The sequence below is a fragment of the Pseudorca crassidens genome, chromosome 1 (assembly GCF_039906515.1).
Source record: "Pseudorca crassidens isolate mPseCra1 chromosome 1, mPseCra1.hap1, whole genome shotgun sequence".
NCBI classification, from domain to species: domain Eukaryota; kingdom Metazoa; phylum Chordata; class Mammalia; order Artiodactyla; family Delphinidae; genus Pseudorca; species Pseudorca crassidens.
The window spans coordinates 143443222-143461468 of NC_090296.1; the positions used below are offsets into that span (position 1 = coordinate 143443222).

At 42.3% G+C, this 18247-nt stretch overlaps 1 protein-coding gene across 13 annotated transcripts in view; it reads right to left on the reverse strand.

Moving 5' to 3' along the window:
* Positions 1-18247, reverse strand: part of DET1 (DET1 partner of COP1 E3 ubiquitin ligase) — a 60204-nt gene that overhangs the window by 26456 nt on the left and 15501 nt on the right. For 8 of the 13 annotated variants that reach the window (XM_067696268.1, XM_067696228.1, XM_067696163.1 and 5 more), the window contains 2 exons: positions 12976-13167; positions 9107-9753 (listed from right to left, as the gene is read on the reverse strand). In XM_067696268.1, the coding sequence (XP_067552369.1) occupies positions 9564-9753; positions 12976-13167 (382 nt within the window). In that variant the 3' untranslated portion in view covers positions 9107-9563. Of the gene's footprint in view, positions 1-1039; positions 3861-9106; positions 9754-12975; positions 13168-15987; positions 16119-18247 lie in introns of those variants that run through there. The other 5 variants (XM_067696238.1, XM_067696247.1, XM_067696219.1 and 2 more) reach the window with 4 other exon arrangements.

The window sequence follows — 18247 nt, forward strand, 5'->3', positions numbered from 1 at the left end:
TAGTAGTTTCCACTTTTTCATAATAAAAAAGTTGCAATGAAAAGCCTTAGGCATATACCTTGGTCACATATGCACCCGTTTTGGCTTACTAACACAGAATTTAACTGGGCTAAAAGATATGCACATTTATTAAGACACTACTCTTTGTCTTTCAAGAAATCCGAATCAACTTTCTCTCTCACTAACAGTGGGTGAGAGCACCCTACCTTCTTGACAATACTGAGTCATCAAACATTTTTAACCTTTGCTAATCTGATGGGTGAAAAATAAATATTATAAGCATTTTTCATACAGTTGATCACGTGTATTTATTTTTTCTGTGAACACCCTGATAATAATATTCTGTGCCCATCTTTTCTTTGGGATTGTTCATCTGTTTATTATATATTTTTTAAATGTTTTAAGCTAAGGAAATTAATCCTTTGATAAATGGATTGTCATTTGCCATTGGATTTTGTTTTGATATTTTTTGCCAAGTTTTCATTTGTATGTATTCAATTTTATGGAGGTTTTTTTTCCCCTTCTTAAAAGGGGCTTACTCACTGCAAAATTATAAACAGAAATCTAGAAGACAATGGCACCTCAGCAATTATAGGCCCATTTTGTGTACCTTATCTTTCTCCGACCTTGGCACTTGCTGCCTGCCCCTCCCTGAATCTTCTCTTCAGGAGACTCATAGAAATGTTCCTTCTCCAACTTTCTCCATTAAGTCTTTTTTATGAAACTTGCCATCTTTCTAACAAAATGTTTTCCAGTCTTCCAAAAGTCATCTCCCTACTTGATAACCAGGAAAATCCCCTCTCCCTCTAGGATTTTGAGTGGATGTATTCCGGTTATGAATCCCTGTGTCTTCTGCTTCACCTCATCAGATAAGGTTTTTTTTTTCAATGTCTCCACAGTTTGTAATGTGAAAACATATGCATTTTTTCATTTTCTCAATAAAAATGATACAGACTTGTTTTTTCAAAAGGAATCTCCATCAAGATTCTAACATGCCCACTACTTCAACTTTTACCCTAACTTACACTGAGTTGAGAACCACTTTTCAGATAAACTTTATTTTTAAAAAAACATAAATAGAATGACATTTAAAGTTTAAAAATTGACTTGGAAAAACAATCTAGAAGCAATTTATTTTGAGTAACACATTCCTCCATAAGGACATATTTCAAACCTCATAACGCCCAACAAAAGCTGTTGAGGGAAGCCTGAAAATTACCCTTTACTTCTTTGTTCCTCTGTTCAGAATATTTCCATCCTTCCATCCTTTTTTTTCCTTTTCTTTTAGTAGAAATATAGACCCCTCTCTATTCTCTCAACAATTTACTAAGGATAAGAGACAGCCTCTTCTTCTAATCTTGGAAAGTTAAGTACTAAGCTTGGAAAAGAAAGGGTAGTTGAAGACCAGGCAATCTCCAGTCTCAGGAAGCCGAATGGGACCAGCCAGGAAACCCGCTTCTGCTATTAGAGTTACTGTGTACTACTTACTGCCAGGCGGCAGTTTCAAACAGCTCTCCTGGGGCACTGTAACGCTGCCTGCAGGGGACAGAACTTCATCATCAGAGAGTTAATGAAACAAGGAGAAACAGTGGACTCCCACAGAAAAGCAGTCCACCACTCAGTTTTTCCATCCTAACTCCACACACTCAAAGACTGGTTACCTGGTCACTTTACTGATGGTGGGATGGGTGAGCCGGGGAGAGGGCAAGACACCTCTTTCTTTCAAAGAGAAGGAGATCGGTATCTGAAGACATTACCAGACTAGAAACTCAAAGGTTGGAACTATGACTTACACAATCTTATATTCCTAGTTCCTGGCATTTAGTAGGTCCTCCATAAGTGTTTAATAAATGAATGAAATAAGCCAACCAGGGTTTTTCATGAGGCTGCAGTCACCTGTAGGCTTGACTGGGGTTGGAGGATCTGCTTCTAAAAAGTCACACGCACATTTTGAGTGAGGAAGGAGCCTCATTTCCTTGCCAAGTGGGCCTCTCCAGGAGGTTATATGCGTGTCCTCATGATATGGCAGCTGGTTCCCCCAGAGCGAGTGATTCAAGAGGGGCAAGGTAGATGCAAAAGCCAAGCCTTGAAATGTCTTTTATAACAGAGCCTTGAAAGTGACACACCACCACTTCTGCTGTTTACTGCTCACACAGACCAATCCAAATACAATGTTGGGAGGGGACTACACACGAGCATGAATCTAGGAGATGAGATAACTGTGGGCCATCTTGGAGGCTGGTTACCACAATGTATCACTAACAAAAAGAACCCAGATAATTCAACCATGGCAATGTTTTTTATTACTTGCAATTACTATTTTGTACAGTATGAACCATGCCTTTTATTTTCTGAGGTTTTGACATCTTGGGGCCTTGCTGACCCTGTAGGGAATGCCCCTCCCAGGGTTAGCTAATTCCTAGGGTTAGCAAACAACCTTTCTGGGAGTGTGCCTTTCATTACACACCAATCCAGAGTCAGTACCTAACCAGCTCCTTTATGGCATTATCCAGCTGCCCTAATCACCCAGGGCCTGATATGAGACAACTAGTGACAGCCCTTTGTCCCAGAGCCCACCAAAATTATTCAAATTAGCCAATCCCAAGCCTATTCACTCTGACTCGCCTGTTCCTTCTTGTAAAAACCACCCTAGAGGCTCTTGCACACATTTTCCCCTCACTCTCTCTGACTCCTGATTGACCCGGGTGCTTCCCTATGCCATGCTTCCTATTTCTAGTGACTTCTGAGTATAACAAACTTCCCTCATGACAGTCATCTCCATGTCTGTGTGTCTTACCATAACTGATTAAAACAAATCTCAATTCTCTTAAAATGTATACCTATTCAAAGAGCATTTTAGACCTTTTTTAGATTGGAGGCATCCAAGCCATGATGAAGAATACCTAGCTTCATCAGCGCTTCCTATTTGACCTCATGTCTAATTTCATTTTCTTCCTATATTGAATCACATATCCCTAGAAGCAAATCAGCTTCTGCTCAAAGTCAGCATGAAGTTTCTGACAAATTGGTTCACACCTTAATGATTAGTCCTGTGATCTGCATGAAATGGTCACACTAGACCTCTCACTACATTAAGAAATTCTTCCATTTATTCCAAAGGATGGAACAGTTTCCCCTTCATTCATTTACCTTGCTTGGTGTTTGATAGGCAAACCTTTCACACCAATCTCAGCATGTCAGTAAAATTTCAATTACTAGTGTGGATCTTTCTTTCTTTAGTTCTAAGCAGCACTTAGTTGCTGCTTTGCAAAAAATACAGTCTCACGTTCATTCCTCCAATGGCAAACCTTTGCTTCACTAACACCGAACCCCACTGCTTTGCTTCTGTACCTTTCTGAGTACAAAATAACCTTTCATTGTAATATCAAATCACAGTGCATTCTTTTGGAAGACATCTTACACAGCACATACATTTAACATATGTGGCATCAATAATGCGTATTACTTGACAGAAGTGATGACAATATGAAGAGCATGCTCAACGTGCACATGCACAGGTGGTGACAGCAGTGACATCACAACTGCTGCCTGGCTGACACTCACAAGATGCCAATTAGATACACTCCTATTTTGAAAAATGCATCCCAGAACTGATGCAGTGAGGTAAATACCTTCCCATGTAAGGTGCTTAGCAGAGCTTCTGGTCCATGGTAAGCCCTTACTAAATGCGAACGATCAAAAACAACAACAGGGCTTCCCTGGTGGCGCAGTAGTTGAGAATCCGCCTGCCGATGTAGGGGACATGGGTTCGTGCCCTGGTCCGGGAGGATCCCACACACCGCGGAGTGGCTAGGCCCATGAGCCATGGCCACTGGGCCTGCGCATCCGGAGCCTGTGCTCTGCAACGGGAGAGGCCACAACAGTGAGAGGCCTGCGTACCACAAAAAACAACAACAACAACAACAAACTCGTGGCAAATGAAGCTCCCTCTGTCCAATGTGTCTGGCTGCAAAGAGGGTTAGGGATGTTCTGATCTTCTCAGACCTGGGTAAGTGGAGACAGAGGTAATGCCACCAGTCTCCTGTGGGTGATCAGGGCTGGACCTGGAGAAGGGCAAGCTCTTGTTGCTTGGTCACCAAGGAAAGGAGGAGTGTTTAGTTAATGCTCATTTAGTGCTCGCATCAACCCTGCAAATGAGAAATTATCCCCATTTTAGAGGAGGATAAACTGAGACTTCGGTCAAGTTCTTATTATCAACCCTAGGGCTACAAAGCTAGTAGCACAGCCCTCATTTGCAAGCCCGATCTGTTCTCATAATTCTATCAGAGCATGCTCTGTAAAGAATCTGAGTCTGGGACTTCCCTGGCGGTCTAGTGGTTAAGACTTCACCTTCCAACGCAGGGGGTGCAGGTTCGATCCCTGGTCTGGGAACTAAGATTCCCACATGCCCCGTGGCCAAAAAACCAAAACATAAAACAGAGGCAATATTGTAACAAATTCAATAAAGACTAAAAATGGTCCACATCAAAAAAATCTTAAAAAAAGAATCTGAGTCCTACTATGCATCTCTCTGCTTCCTACATTGTTTCTGCCTCTGATAATCAAATGCTGTACGATGGAGAGAGCCTTCAGAATTTTTTTTTTTTAAACAACAGAGGGTTATAGCTATAAAGGGTATACACTGAGCAGATTAATGTTGTAAACAAAATTACCCCCAGAACATCAAAACCACTTAATACGCTCCATTGCTTTGGAAGCACACACTGCAGAGAACCATTATGCTGATTACCAATAATTATAATCTACTCATTAAGAAAAGTCCCTAAGGGCTTCTACAAAGGAACACTTCATGGCTGACATGGAGTTACTCTGTGTACTTGAAAATAATGAAGCTACCGTTCTTTTAAAAATTATCTAATTTAGGCTTTTCACTGATATATGTGCTTCTCTGTAAGGACTCTAAATGAAAGAGGTTCTGCTAAATTTAAATGGACGTTTTCTCTCAAAGGTCCAGAGCAGCTTCAAACTGACTGTTGACATGCCAGCTCCCTGCCGAGTAGGGCTGAGAGGACAGAGGTATTTAATCTGAAAGGTATATCCCCTGAAGTCTCTGCTTTTCTTCAACATTTTGGTTTCAAAGAACTTGTTTCTCCAAAGATTCTCGAGATTTATTGTTTGAACATTTGTGGAGAGAAGACACTAGGATTTACTTAAAGCAGCTTTAAATCCTTTAGAAACAATGTAAACACATAGGGGTTGAGAACTAATTATGGGTCAAGTACTCAGTGGGCTGAGTGATTTACCTCCCATTTTAACTATAATCCTTTTAGGTACAAGAAACAGCCAGGCCAGCTCAGGGATGCCTGCACAGGAGAGCCAGAAATCTTACAGAAATCCAAGACTAGGAATCATAATTGGGCCTCACGGACACTGGAACTGAATCTAGGAAGGTCCCGAGACAGCAGGAATTTCATGACTCTTTCCACAGGCGACCTGCCTTTCTCTTTGCATCTATTAATTTGCTTTCAACTGCAAGAAACAGAAAATCTAATTCAAAGTGGCCTAAATAGTAAGGAAATTTACTGCCTCACCGAACTGGAAATCCAGATGTAGGGTGGGTTTCAGGGTTGGGTCTGAATCAGCCAACTGTGTCATCTATGATTCCGGTTCTTTCCTCTTCATTTTCCCATCCAGAAGGCCAGCTTCATCCTAAGGCTGATTCTTACTGAATATGATCATAGGGTGTTGCATGGTGAGAATATGGGCTACATGTTTCCTCACTAACATATTCTAAAGAGAAATGTTTCCCCAGAAGCCCCAGAAACCTTTATCTCATGGTATCATTGACCTGAACTAAGTCACATGATATTCCTAAACTAACCCCTTATGCTGACTGGCCTTAGTCTAGTTCTAGTCACTAGCAAGGAGTATGGGACTACCATGATTGGTTTAGACTGCTCAGGGCACACCCCTAGAGTGAAGTCATATATGTGGGGGATGGAAAAAAGAAAAACTGAGAATAATTCCTAAGTTTTTGCCTCTAGTAAATGGGTAGACACTGAAGTCATTTGGGAAATCTTGGAGGAAAAACAGGTTGGAGGTGGAGGTGAGAATCAAGAGCATTGCTCTGAATATGCTAGTTCTGAAATGCCTGTTAGATCTCCAAATGAAGAGGCCACATAAACCATGGGATATATGAATTTGGTGTTCAAGGAAGGGGTCAGGGCCAGAATTATCATTTTGAGAATCATCAGCTTATACCTAGAATTTAAAACCATGGAATGGATGAAATCAACTTAAGAAAGAATATATAGAGAAAAAGAGGTGAGGATCCAAAGCCAAGGGCTGGGCATTGCAACATCTAAAGATAGAGCAGAGAAGCAGCCTGCAAGCAGGACCAAGAAGCAACAATTAAGGACTTCCCTGGTGGCGCAGAGGTTAAGAATCCACCTGCCAGTGCAAGGGACACGGGTTCGAGCCCTGGTCCGGGAAGATCCCACATGCCACAGAGCAACTAAGCCCGTGCACCACAACTACTGAGCCCGCAAGCCACAACTACTGAAGCCCGCGTGCCTAGAGCCCGTGCTCTGCAACGAGAGAAACCGCCGCAGTGAGAAACCTGCCACACTACAACAAAGAGTAGCCCCTGCTCACCGCAACTAGAGAAAGCCCACGCATAGCAACAAAGACTCAATGCAACCAAAAATAAATTAAAATTTAAAAAACAAAAAAAGAAGCAACAATTAGTAAGACAGGAAGAAAACCAAAAATACGTACTATCCTAGAAACCAAGTGTTTCTTGATATACAGAGAAATCAATTATGCCTAATGTCAGGAGGCTTCCTAAGAGAGGGACAAGAGGTGAGCACTGTATTAGCAACATGGAATCACTGGTGACTCAGACAAGGGCAGCTTCAGTGGAGTAATGGGGACAGAAATCTATCGGCGTGGGTTGAGGAAAAAAGTGGGGAAGTGAAAACATGTACAACTCTTCTGAGAAGTTTTTCTGTGAAGGTCCCAGAGAAATGAGCAGTAACTAAAGGGGGAAATGGGGCCAAAGCAGGAGTTTTTAAAGAAGAAACATCCTCGAACATATCTTTATGTTAATGGGAATGACCTAACAAGAGAAAGATGGAGGAGAGAGAAAATAATTGCAAGAGCAAAGACCTTGAGAAGTCAAAAGGAGACAGGATTCAGTGAAGAGGTGGAGGGGTTGGCCTTTTATAGTAGCAGGGCTATTTCATTCAGGAGGAAAGGCAGAGAATGGGCATAGGGGCAAGTCACATGGTTGACATGGTAAAGGAAAGATAAGGAATCCCCACTTGATCGTTTCTATTTCTGCCATGAAGTAGGTGGCAAGGTGATCAGTGAGAAATCAAAGGAGGGGCTTTAAAGAGAAATGAAGACATGAAACGAAGAAATGAAAACAGCAATTTCAGGGAGTGGGAAATTAGACAAGAAAAGTATATGAGGATTGCTCAGCAGTTAGAGGTGATGAAAAGATCTAAGATATGACCAAGGGAATGCATGACTAAGGTGGAGGGAAGTGTAAATTAAGCCTCAGAAAGGCTAGGAAATTGGCCCACTGGTCACACAGCTAATGAGCAGAAGAGCCAGGATTCACAGTGAGGCCCGAGTAACTCTACACTCTGTGCTCTTTCTGCTCTGCCAAGTCTTCAGGTACAATCACGCAACCTGGTATAAAGAAAAAGCTACAGGTAAAGGGCTTCTACCAAGAAAGGTTCACTCAGCTCCACAAACATGTGACAGCTTTGGGACCCTGATTTCCTCATGACCTACACACAGAATCTGGGAGAATGCTTCAGTATTTCATCCATCCAGATGGCCAGTGATAGTGTTCAAGCTCTCCCTTTGGATTACCACTGACTTGTCTGGCCTATCTCTACTCCCTCCAAGCCACCTTCCAGACCGCTGAAAACTATCTTTGTGAAATTCATACTACGCCTTCCATTGCATAACACCCTAGCACCATGCACAAGGTTCCTCTTAGTGACTCAGTCCTGTTGCCCTAGGCCCCCCACACATCTTGTGCTGTAGCCATTAGATTATTCACCGTTTCACAACCGTGACAGCCCTACTGATGCTTCCATGCCATTGCACATGCTGGATCTCTCCCTGAAATGTCCTCTGCCCTGGTTCACATGACAGATTCCCATTTACCCAGTTTCAGTGTCCCTTCCCCAGTATAGCCTTCCTTCTCTGCCTCTCCTTCAGCCCCCTCCACTGTTCCCAGATATACACTAATGCGGCTTTTACCATTTTGCATTATAATTCTATTTGCCTATTTCTCTCCTCACCCTCAACATCTTGGCACAGCATCTACCTGACACACAGTAGGTGCTCAAATCTTATGTTGAATGCTGAATGAGAATTAATTTAGCTGTTCGAAGTTGAAGATTATGAAATAAGCTGAACTGGTTTTGGTGGGGCTCAGCATCTCATATCACATTTATTATGTTCCCAAGGGAAGTCAGGACCTAGACGGTAGAGGGATATAGGATCCAGCTGTCTGCATCCACGGCTCCTTTCCCAGCCTGCTCTGAAAGCTACCTTCAACGTCAAAGGCTACTAAACAAGCTTACTACATAAATGGTGGGCACAGTATGAAGATGAAACATAAACATCCTGACAAGCCCTGTGGAGGAGGCTGAGAAAGTGACAGAAGGATGCTGACTGGTGGCTGGCAGGTGTTTGTAGGAGAGCAGTGATGGCTCAGCCATCCAGGAACAACCTGTCTGATCTCTTTAGGGACACCTGGAGCTTGCCAGCTCCCACTACCCAAATTACAGTAAGTGCTGCACAGTGTTTGTTTCTGCTGTGGCAGTGAGAACCGCTCACTCTTCCACCTGCACAACGCAGATGGTGCAGATGGGAGCGTGCTTCCACACGAGGATGTGCAATTATGCCCAGTTCCTCCAGCTGTAACAATTACCAGGAGAACACCCGAGGGAAGGAAACAATCCCGGCAGATAGCTGTCTTCCACGCTAGCACACATCACTTAGTCCTCCCAAGAGCAGCTGCTGGATCTATGGCCTCTAGTCCCTTTCACAGTCCTTCCTGGAACTCATGTATTTGAAAAACATTTGGTGAGATCAGAACATAAGGCAGTCATTAAACAGGATATATTTAAGTAAGAAAATACCAAGGCTTTATTTTTTTTTTTCTTATAAAGACAGCCCTGCTATTGGCTAAGTGGAAAGATGTACATACTTCTCATGAGTAAACAAGATTTACCTGCTTCAGGCTGCATACCATAATGCCAAAGAAGTGACATGAAGGAGGCAGAGGTGTAATGCTCTCATCTTCATAGCAATAAAATGCAAAATAAAAAAAACTTAAACGGACTTAATTAATGCTGGGCATTCCCACAGGGAAAAGGTAAGAGGACTTTAAGTCGATCGGTAGTTGTACTGTGTATGACAAAAAAATTCCGTCAGGCTGAGCCACCTGGCTCTCCCCATCTGAGGTATACAGTCTGGAACCGACAAGGCTGAGAGTCAGGAGCTTCTGCTTTACAGTCCACTGAGATATGAAGGAGGCAGAGTCTTGGAAGACCGGATGACCCACTCTGGTGAGGCACCTACGTGCAGCAGTGTCGCATATGGAAGTTGACAACATACTCAGCGTTAGTCCTCTGCACAGAGATAGCAAAAGGCTCGAAAGGGTGGAAGGTGAAGGCAACAAGGCGTCGCACCGTGTGGTTGATGGGACGGCCCAGTAAGCCTGCCTGAATCTCAAACTTGAGCAGACCAGAGTCCCGGGCATAGAACCTAAACAGAACAAGAGAGAAGGAGAGGATGGGACAGATACTGACCACCGTCTAGAAACCTGAACAGCAGGAAAATGTGCCAACTCGTTATTTAACCTCACTGATGACATCTCCTCTAACAGCAGCCCCAGGTTATTGGAACTGCAAAATCACCTTTGTCTGATCAGCTCATTTTACGGGCAGGGTGATAATGAACTTCCCTGTGCTGTCCTGAGTCACTGTGTCATTTCTCTTTCCCAAGATGACCCTTCGTTACAGCCTTAACTACAGCCTCCCCTTTTCCAGTAGCGACCTGCCCAAGATTGCCTAGGCCAGGACTGGAAATGAAATGTGAGCCACATACATTATTTTAAATTTTCAGGTAGCCACATTAAACAAAGTAAAAGGTGAAATTAATTTTAATAATATTTTATTTAACCCAATATTGGTATCTAAAATATTATCATTTTAACCTATAATCAATATAAAAGATACTAAAAAAAATTTTTTATTGTACTAAGCCTTTGAAATCTGATGTGTGTTGACACTTGAGCACATCTCAACTTGGACTAGTCACATGTTAGTGATGTCAGTGCTCAACAGCTACATGAGGTTAGTAGCTACTATAGAACAGTGCAGGTCTAGGGCTATATTTGAGTTTTTCACTTTTAAGAATAAATTCCTTTAGAAGGTTCTTCTTTTTCACACACAAATACAAAATACTAAGTAGTTTTTACTTTTTCATCTAACACAGTAAGAATAAAGATGCTTCCATCCATCCCAATACTTAAATAAATGCCTTTTTCCCACATGCAAAATAAGTGCCCTGTGAACTTGGGAACTAGAGATGATCAGCAGCGTTGGGGCTGAACTGGGGGAAGTTCTAGAAAATAAAGAGCTCTGAAATAAAGAGCTCTATAATTTCCCTTTTGGGAAGCAAATATATACTAGACGTAAAGATATTCATACCCCTTGACTCAACAATCCCATTTCTAAGAACTTGTATCCTCAGAATTTAATTTAAATGCAGTAAATAGTGACATGAATAAAGATGCCTACTACAGCATTAGCTCTAATGTAAAAATGCAGAGAGAATAATGCTCAGTAATAGGGGAATAGTTAAATCAATTATGGTACACCTACTTGATGGAATAATATGCCACCATTAGGACTGTAACTGTGAGGACTATGTAACAATATGGAAAAATGTTTATTAAATAAAAGCAGGCTACAAAGTATTATGCCAACCATGATTACAACTGTGTAAACGTAAACATGCATACTGGCAAAGACTAGAATGGAATATACAATAAGTGTTAGAGTAATGGCATTACCTCTACAAATGACTTTTATATCCCTACATTTCTCATTTTAAATTAAAAATAAAGAATTACAAGAAAAATCTTTTAAGTCAGGGTCAATGGCATTTCCAGATTTGTTTAATCTTTTCAAATCAGAAAGACAGGGAAGTAAAAAAGGAGAGAAGTGTATCTCGTGCTTCGTGACAATATCAAATGAGGCCTATTATCTGCTTTCGTGTGAGAAAAAAACATTCACCTTACCCACATAGTCCCCAGCACACAAAGGGCTTATAATTTAAAGTGAGCTGTTTGAGCTCCTAAATCTAACTACCAGTTTACAGGAAATATGGGGGAATGAGAAAGGCAGTAAATACACCAGAGATGCAATGAGCAAAATCTAGAATGTGGTGAATACTACTGGACAAACAACCTGGTTTCTTCAACTATTTCACTGCAAAGAAAGTAAGAGGGAAGCAGAACTCATAGAATAAAAAAGACTTAAGAGGATAGCAACCAAATACAACATACACACCTTGTTTAGATCCAGACTGGAACAAACTGTAAAAAGACTATGCACAAGACAATAGGGAAATGTGAAAACTCACCAGATATCGATGATCTTAATATATTTTTGTTAATTTTCATAACATGGAATAATGGTATTAAGGTTGTATGTTTTTAAGTCCTTACCTTTTAGAAATTCATACTGAAATATTTACAAGTGAAATGCTATGACACCTGGGATGCGATGGTCCAGGGTGGCAGTTGGGAGGGGAGAAGTGGTGGTGGAAAGAGATGAAACAACACTGACCATGAAGTGATAACTGTTGAAGCAGGGTGATGGGTACAGGGAGGTTCATTATACTCTTCTACTTTAATATGTTTAAAAATTTCCATAGGGCTTCCCTGTGGCGCAGTGGTTGAGAGTCTGCCTGCCGATTCAGGGGACACGGGTTTGTGCCCCGGTCCAGGAAGATCCCACATGCCGTGGAGCGGCTGGGCCCGTGAGCCATGGCCACTGAGTCTGCACGTTCGGAGCCTGTGCTCCACAACGGGAGAGGCCACAATAGTGAGAGGCCCGCGTACCACAAAAAAAAAAAAATTTCCATAATAAAAAATTTTTTTAATTGGCTTTTGGAACCTGACTGCAATTTCTCAAAGGAAATATTACAAATGGTGATTAAGTGTTCAGAGTATGTTACACAAGCCTATTTAATACACAATGAAGCTGGATTATGAAATACTATCTACCACTATTTCTATGTGAAAAAGACCTTCCAAAATCCAGCTCAGGGCTCCAGGAACACACCTCCCTTGAAATGACCCCACTAGTGGCAGTGGTGCCAGTTCCTCTCCCTAGTACCTATTATAGCACACAGAACCACCCAAGCTCCCAGCACAGACAAGCGGGTCTGTGAATTGGACATACGTGAGGAAGGCATTGCTTACAGGAGATTAGTTTCAAGGTTTTAGCAATAATACAGTGATCTGCATTCCAAAATTCTTCCAAGTGAGGAAGCATGAGTTTCTCCAAAACCTGCCTGTTTCCCAAACCGTCTCTGCTATCGTTTCTATTAGGTAACATGAGAGGATAAAATAATTTGAGCTGGATAAAATTTAAGTCTCAATTATAAACACTATTAAGAAATGGTATTAGATTATTAAATTGAAAAGTATGGTTTCCTTCTCTGGATACCCTGAAAAGGGAACAATACTTATCTGAATTTGATGTTTTGATGAGAAGCAAAGAGCAGAACTAATTAATTTATGAGATTAGTGCCTGAATGATCAAAGTACCCACCACATTATAGAAATAGCCTACCCTCTGAATTCAACCCATGAGTACAAGTGGACAGAGTCACAGTGAAGATGTTTAAGAAGTAGAGAAAGAGAAAGCAGACCACCTCCTCAGGCAGTGAGCAGCTGAAGCAGGGATGGTGTACCTGATAGGGTGATCTCCACAAGTCTTGGGCCGCTCCATGACTGACACCCACTTGTCATCGTAGCTGAAGAGAGACAAATCAAGGTAGGGGCTACCACTGTAAGACTGGGCGCTGATGGGGAGCTGACCCAGCAGCCGGCGTACTGCCTCCGTGTGCCCTCCATACTTGGCATTTACAATAGTGTCTTTAAACCTAAAATAAAGCACCAGTGAGGAAGGCTATGTTAGTGGCACACAAACTGCACTGGGTTTTAAATTGACAAACATATGTCTAAAAACAACTCATTCTGAAAACAAAATCTAGATATTGAATTCTGACACATCACAAATCTGCCTAGCTACAAATATTCTCAAAAAGCAAAAATAGAATGAGAAATTGGGAACATTAAGTTACTTTAGAAAAGTTAGCAAATATTCTACAAAAGTTAACAACAGTATGACTAATCTATGACAAATATTTCTACTCAAACTTATTTCCTCCAAATAGCAGCCTTAGACTACATTAAAAATGAGTTACACAGAGCAGAAAATCCTGAACAGACACAGCCTCTGACTCTTCTTGGGATCAGTTATAAGCCAACTTACATCAAACCTTTTGACAAATTACTCATTCTTTGTTTAAATAAAGTTTGGGAGCTTGCTACTTATACTTCTGCCAAAACTCCAGTATCTAGAAGAACAGTAACATGGATACAGAATCACCTATCTGACTTATCATTAATAATAACAATAGAGCAGTTATTTCTCACAATTATAATGAATACTAAATTTAATACCCTTTGACCAAGTATTTCTATTCTTCTGGAAATTTGCCCTAAGGAAGAAAAATCCCTGTGCACGTTCAATATAGCACTGTTTATGACAATGAAAAATTGAGAGAAAAATTAAAAACCTAATAATAGAAAACCATAATTTTCAAAAATTATATGGTAAAAGAGGAACTGTTTATCATAATGGTAAGTAAAAGAAGTAGGCTACAATCTGTATATATAGTATGATCAAAAACACACACAGGGGCTTCCCTGGTGGCGCAGTGGTTGAGAGTCCGACTGCCGATGCAAGGGATACGGGTTCATGCCCCGGTCCAGGAAGATCCCACATGCCGCAGAGCGGTTAGGCCCGTGAGCCATGGCCGCTGAGCCTGCGCGTCCGGAGCCTGTGCTCCGCAACGGGAGAGGCCACAACAGTGAGAGGCCCGTATACCGCAAAAAACAAAAAACAAAAAACAAAAAAAACCACACACACAAATTTATGCCTTAAAAAAAAAAACTGGTGGAAATACATCAAAATGGTAATAGTTGTGTTTGTGTAATGACATTTTAGATTTTTTTTAACCTTCTTTTTCACTTTCCTACAGTTCCTTAGAAAATATGTCAACTGTTTATCAGCTTGATTTTTCTTTTATTCTCTATATTGAAGCATATCATATAGTTTAACAATCAAGGGGAAAATAATTTTTTTAGTCCAGGGGAGAATATACGATATAACATCTCATCCCTGAAACTAATGGAATAAAAAACTTGAATGTTCAGGACTTCCTTGGTGGTGCAGGAATCCGCCTGCCAATTCAGGGGACACGGTTTCGAGCCCTGGTCTGGGAAGATCCCGCATGCTGCAGAGCAACTAAGCCTATGCGCCACAACTACCAAGCCTGCGCTCTAGAGCCCACGAGCCACAACTACTGAACCCACATGCCACAACTACTGAAGCCCGCGTGCCTAGAGCCCATGCTCCGCAACAAGAGAAGCCACTGCAATGAGAAGCCCATGCACTGCAACGAAGAGTAGCCCCTGATCGCCGCAACTAGAGAAAGCCCACGCGCAGCAACAAAGACCCAATGCAGCAAACGATAAATAAATAAATAAACAAACAAACTTGAATGTTCGTAACTTTGATGAGACCATAAAGATTGATTAGATGGGTTTTGATTTGTTTTCACTGTTAGCCTGCAGTGCTAGATGGACATTAACACTTCTCAGTTCCCCCAAAAGAAAGCCTAGTGTTAACACTGCTCTTCCATTATTTCTCTTGACAGTAATTTTCACAGCCTCAGTGTAAATCATAAAATTAAACCCTGGGCCACACAAAACTTATTTCTTTCCCTTTCATTTGAGCTGATATCAAAGATCCTGGGCTCTTTGGTTTCCAGCCCTTTGTCAGTGAAGATCTAGTACTCCAATACTGCCTGACTCACTGGCTTCAAAAGTTGGATTCGAATGATGGGGCTGGCCCACAGCTTCATGATAACCACAAATCAAAGCCTCCGTGACAATCCACGGGCTGAAGCAGCTCCTATTCCCCGGGAGCACCCACCACCTCTACTCTCCAGGCTCCCCAACAACTAAAAGATGAAGCAGTGGGCTTCCCTGGTGGCACAGTGGTTGAGAGTCCGCCTGCCGATGCAGGGGACACGGGTTCTTGCCCCGGTCCGGGAAGATCCCACATGCCGCGGAGTGGCTGGGCCCATGAGCCATGGCCGCTGAGCCTGTGCGTCTGGAGCCTGTGCTCCACAATGGGAGAGGCCACAACAGTGAGAGGCCCGCGTACCGCAAAAAAAAAAAAAAAAAAAAGATGAAGCAGTCATCCCTCTGATGTCTTCACCTGATTAACTCCTAGCTCACTGTCACTGTCCAACTACACCTCTCTTAATTCACGATTTCAAAATTCTCACAGATGATCCTTCCAACACCACGGCTTCCTAGGTCCTGGACTTCCTTTCTGCCTCAGCCACTCGTTCCAATGGTCATATCCTCAATCTCACTCTTACCAATGACTGCACCCCCCTGTAACAGGGTGCAGCACCACAGACTCCAACTATCTTCTCTCCTACTTTTCCAGCTAACTCCCTCTACTCATCCCAGCTTCAACATCCTTCAGACCCAATGGGACCTAAATTCCATTGACTCTACCAACTTTTTGCCATCCTACGCCTTCATCATGACCTCTTTTCCTTCCTTAGCCAGCTTAAATTTCACAATCATTAAAATCACAAAATTTATATCCATAAACTCACGTGGGCCCTTAATGCTGCAGGACACTCATGCTGCATTCCCACAGTCCAGCGAGTCTCCTACTCTCTTAGAAGACTATTTCATCCCCCTCCTCCATGTTCATCCTCACGTAATGGCACTGCCTTCTTTGTAACTGACAAGTAGAAGAAATGAGAAGAAAACTTTTTAAAGCTCCCATTAGGACATCTGTACCTATTTAACTGTATGTGCTGCCCTAGAAGGCTAATCCATCCACTTGGGCACTAGGTTCTATCCTCTGACCTCATATACTTAACCAATTCTGCCCCCACCCCAACTTTTCCTAACCCATCAGTTTCCTCCTATGTACAGATCAGTCCCATCTGCAAACAAACATGCCATTTTCCCCTCCCATTTAAAAAATAATATCAATAAAAGCAGAAACTTAACACCACTTGCCCCTCCAGCTAATGCACCATTTTTCAGCTCTCCTTTACAGTAAAACTCCTCAAAGCACTTTTTCCTACTGTCTCTTCTCCTCCCATTCTTTCTTAAACCCACCCCAAAGAGGCTTTCACGCCCACCATCTCACTGAAACGACTCTCATCAATGTCTCCAGTGATCTCCATGTTGATGACTCTAATCGCTGATTATCAGTCCTTACTGTACTTGACCTGTCAGGAGGATCTGACACTCCTTCCTCAGAGAAACTACTAGACCTCTCCACTTACAGAACTTCTGATCTTCTCGCCTAAACCTGCTCCACCCACAAGCTTCACCATCAGAGTTTAATGGTAACACTCTCTTAACAAGTTGACTGGGCCAAAAATGTTAAAATCATCTTTGACTTTGCTCTTTCACAGCCCATATCCCATCCTCCGCTAATCTTCTGGGCTCTATCTTCAAAATACATTGAGAATACAATTACTTACCACCCCCAATGTTATCACCCTGATCCAAGCCACCATTATTCAACCAACAAATTATTACTGATAGCCTAGAATGGGCAAGGCACTCTTCTAGGTGCTTAGGATACTATAAATGAGCACAAAAGAACTTAAATCCTAGTGTCAGGAAACAAAAGGTAGCAATTTTATTTATTGGATCATTGTAATGGTCTACTAACTTCTACCCTATCCCCCTATGGTCTATTCTTATTTATTTATTTTGCGGTACACGGGCCTCTCACTGTTGTGGCCTCTCCCGTTGCGGAGCACAGGCTCCAGACGCGCAGGCTCAGCGGCCGTGGCTCACGGGCCTAGCCGCTCCAAAACAGCAGCCAGAGTGATCCTGTTAAAACACATGTGAGACCACGTCACTCCTCTGCTCAAACACTACAAAATCTCATCTACACTTAAAGCCAAAGCCTTAGAATGGTCTTATGTGTCTGATCCTGTCTCAGACCACATCTCTAACTACTCTGCCTCTTGCTTACTCCAGCCTGGCCACCCTGACCTCCCTGGTGTTCCTCAAACGCATGAGATCCACCTCTGGACCTTTAGATTTAATATTCCCTTTGCTTGGTATATTCTTCCCCCTGATATCCACATGGCTTTCTCCCTGACCTCCTTCAAAAGCTTTACTCAAATATCACCCTGTCGGTGAGGCCTATGCTAACAACCCCACTAGAACAGAACTGACAATCTCTTCCTAATACCCTCAAACCCATCAGATATTCTAATAATTTTAACATTTTATTGGATACATCCCTCTTGGAAACCTCCCCGTTCCTGCTTCCACCTAGTCCGACTGGTGGTCTGTCATCCTGGAACTTCCCTTTACCATCATCCTCAGAATTCTCTGTGCTTCTCTCCACTGTTAAGACTCTATTCCCTGTACCATTCTTTTATGGTTTACTAGGAAAAATACATATTCCAGAGGCTTCCATAGAAAAGGAACATGCAAGGTAATTTTTTGAGACCTTACGTGTCTGAAAATGTCTTTGTTACACCCTATTATTTGGATGTAGAATTGTAGTTTGGAAATCATTTTTTTCACAGAATTCTGAGGATATATAATTGTATTGGCTTCAAGCTTTCAGTATTATTATTAAGACTGATACCATTAATGACTTAATTTTTTTCTTAAAGCTTATTTTTTTTTTGAGTCATCAGTTCTTTATTATTATTTTTTTTTCTTTTTGCAGTACGCGGGCCTCTCACTGTTGCAGCCTCTCCCGTTGCAGAGCACAGGCTCCGGACGCGCAGGCCCAGCGGCCATGGCCCACGGGATCCTCCCGGACTGGGGCACGAACCCGTGTCCCCTGCATCGGCAGGCGGACTCTCAACCACTGCGCCACCAGGG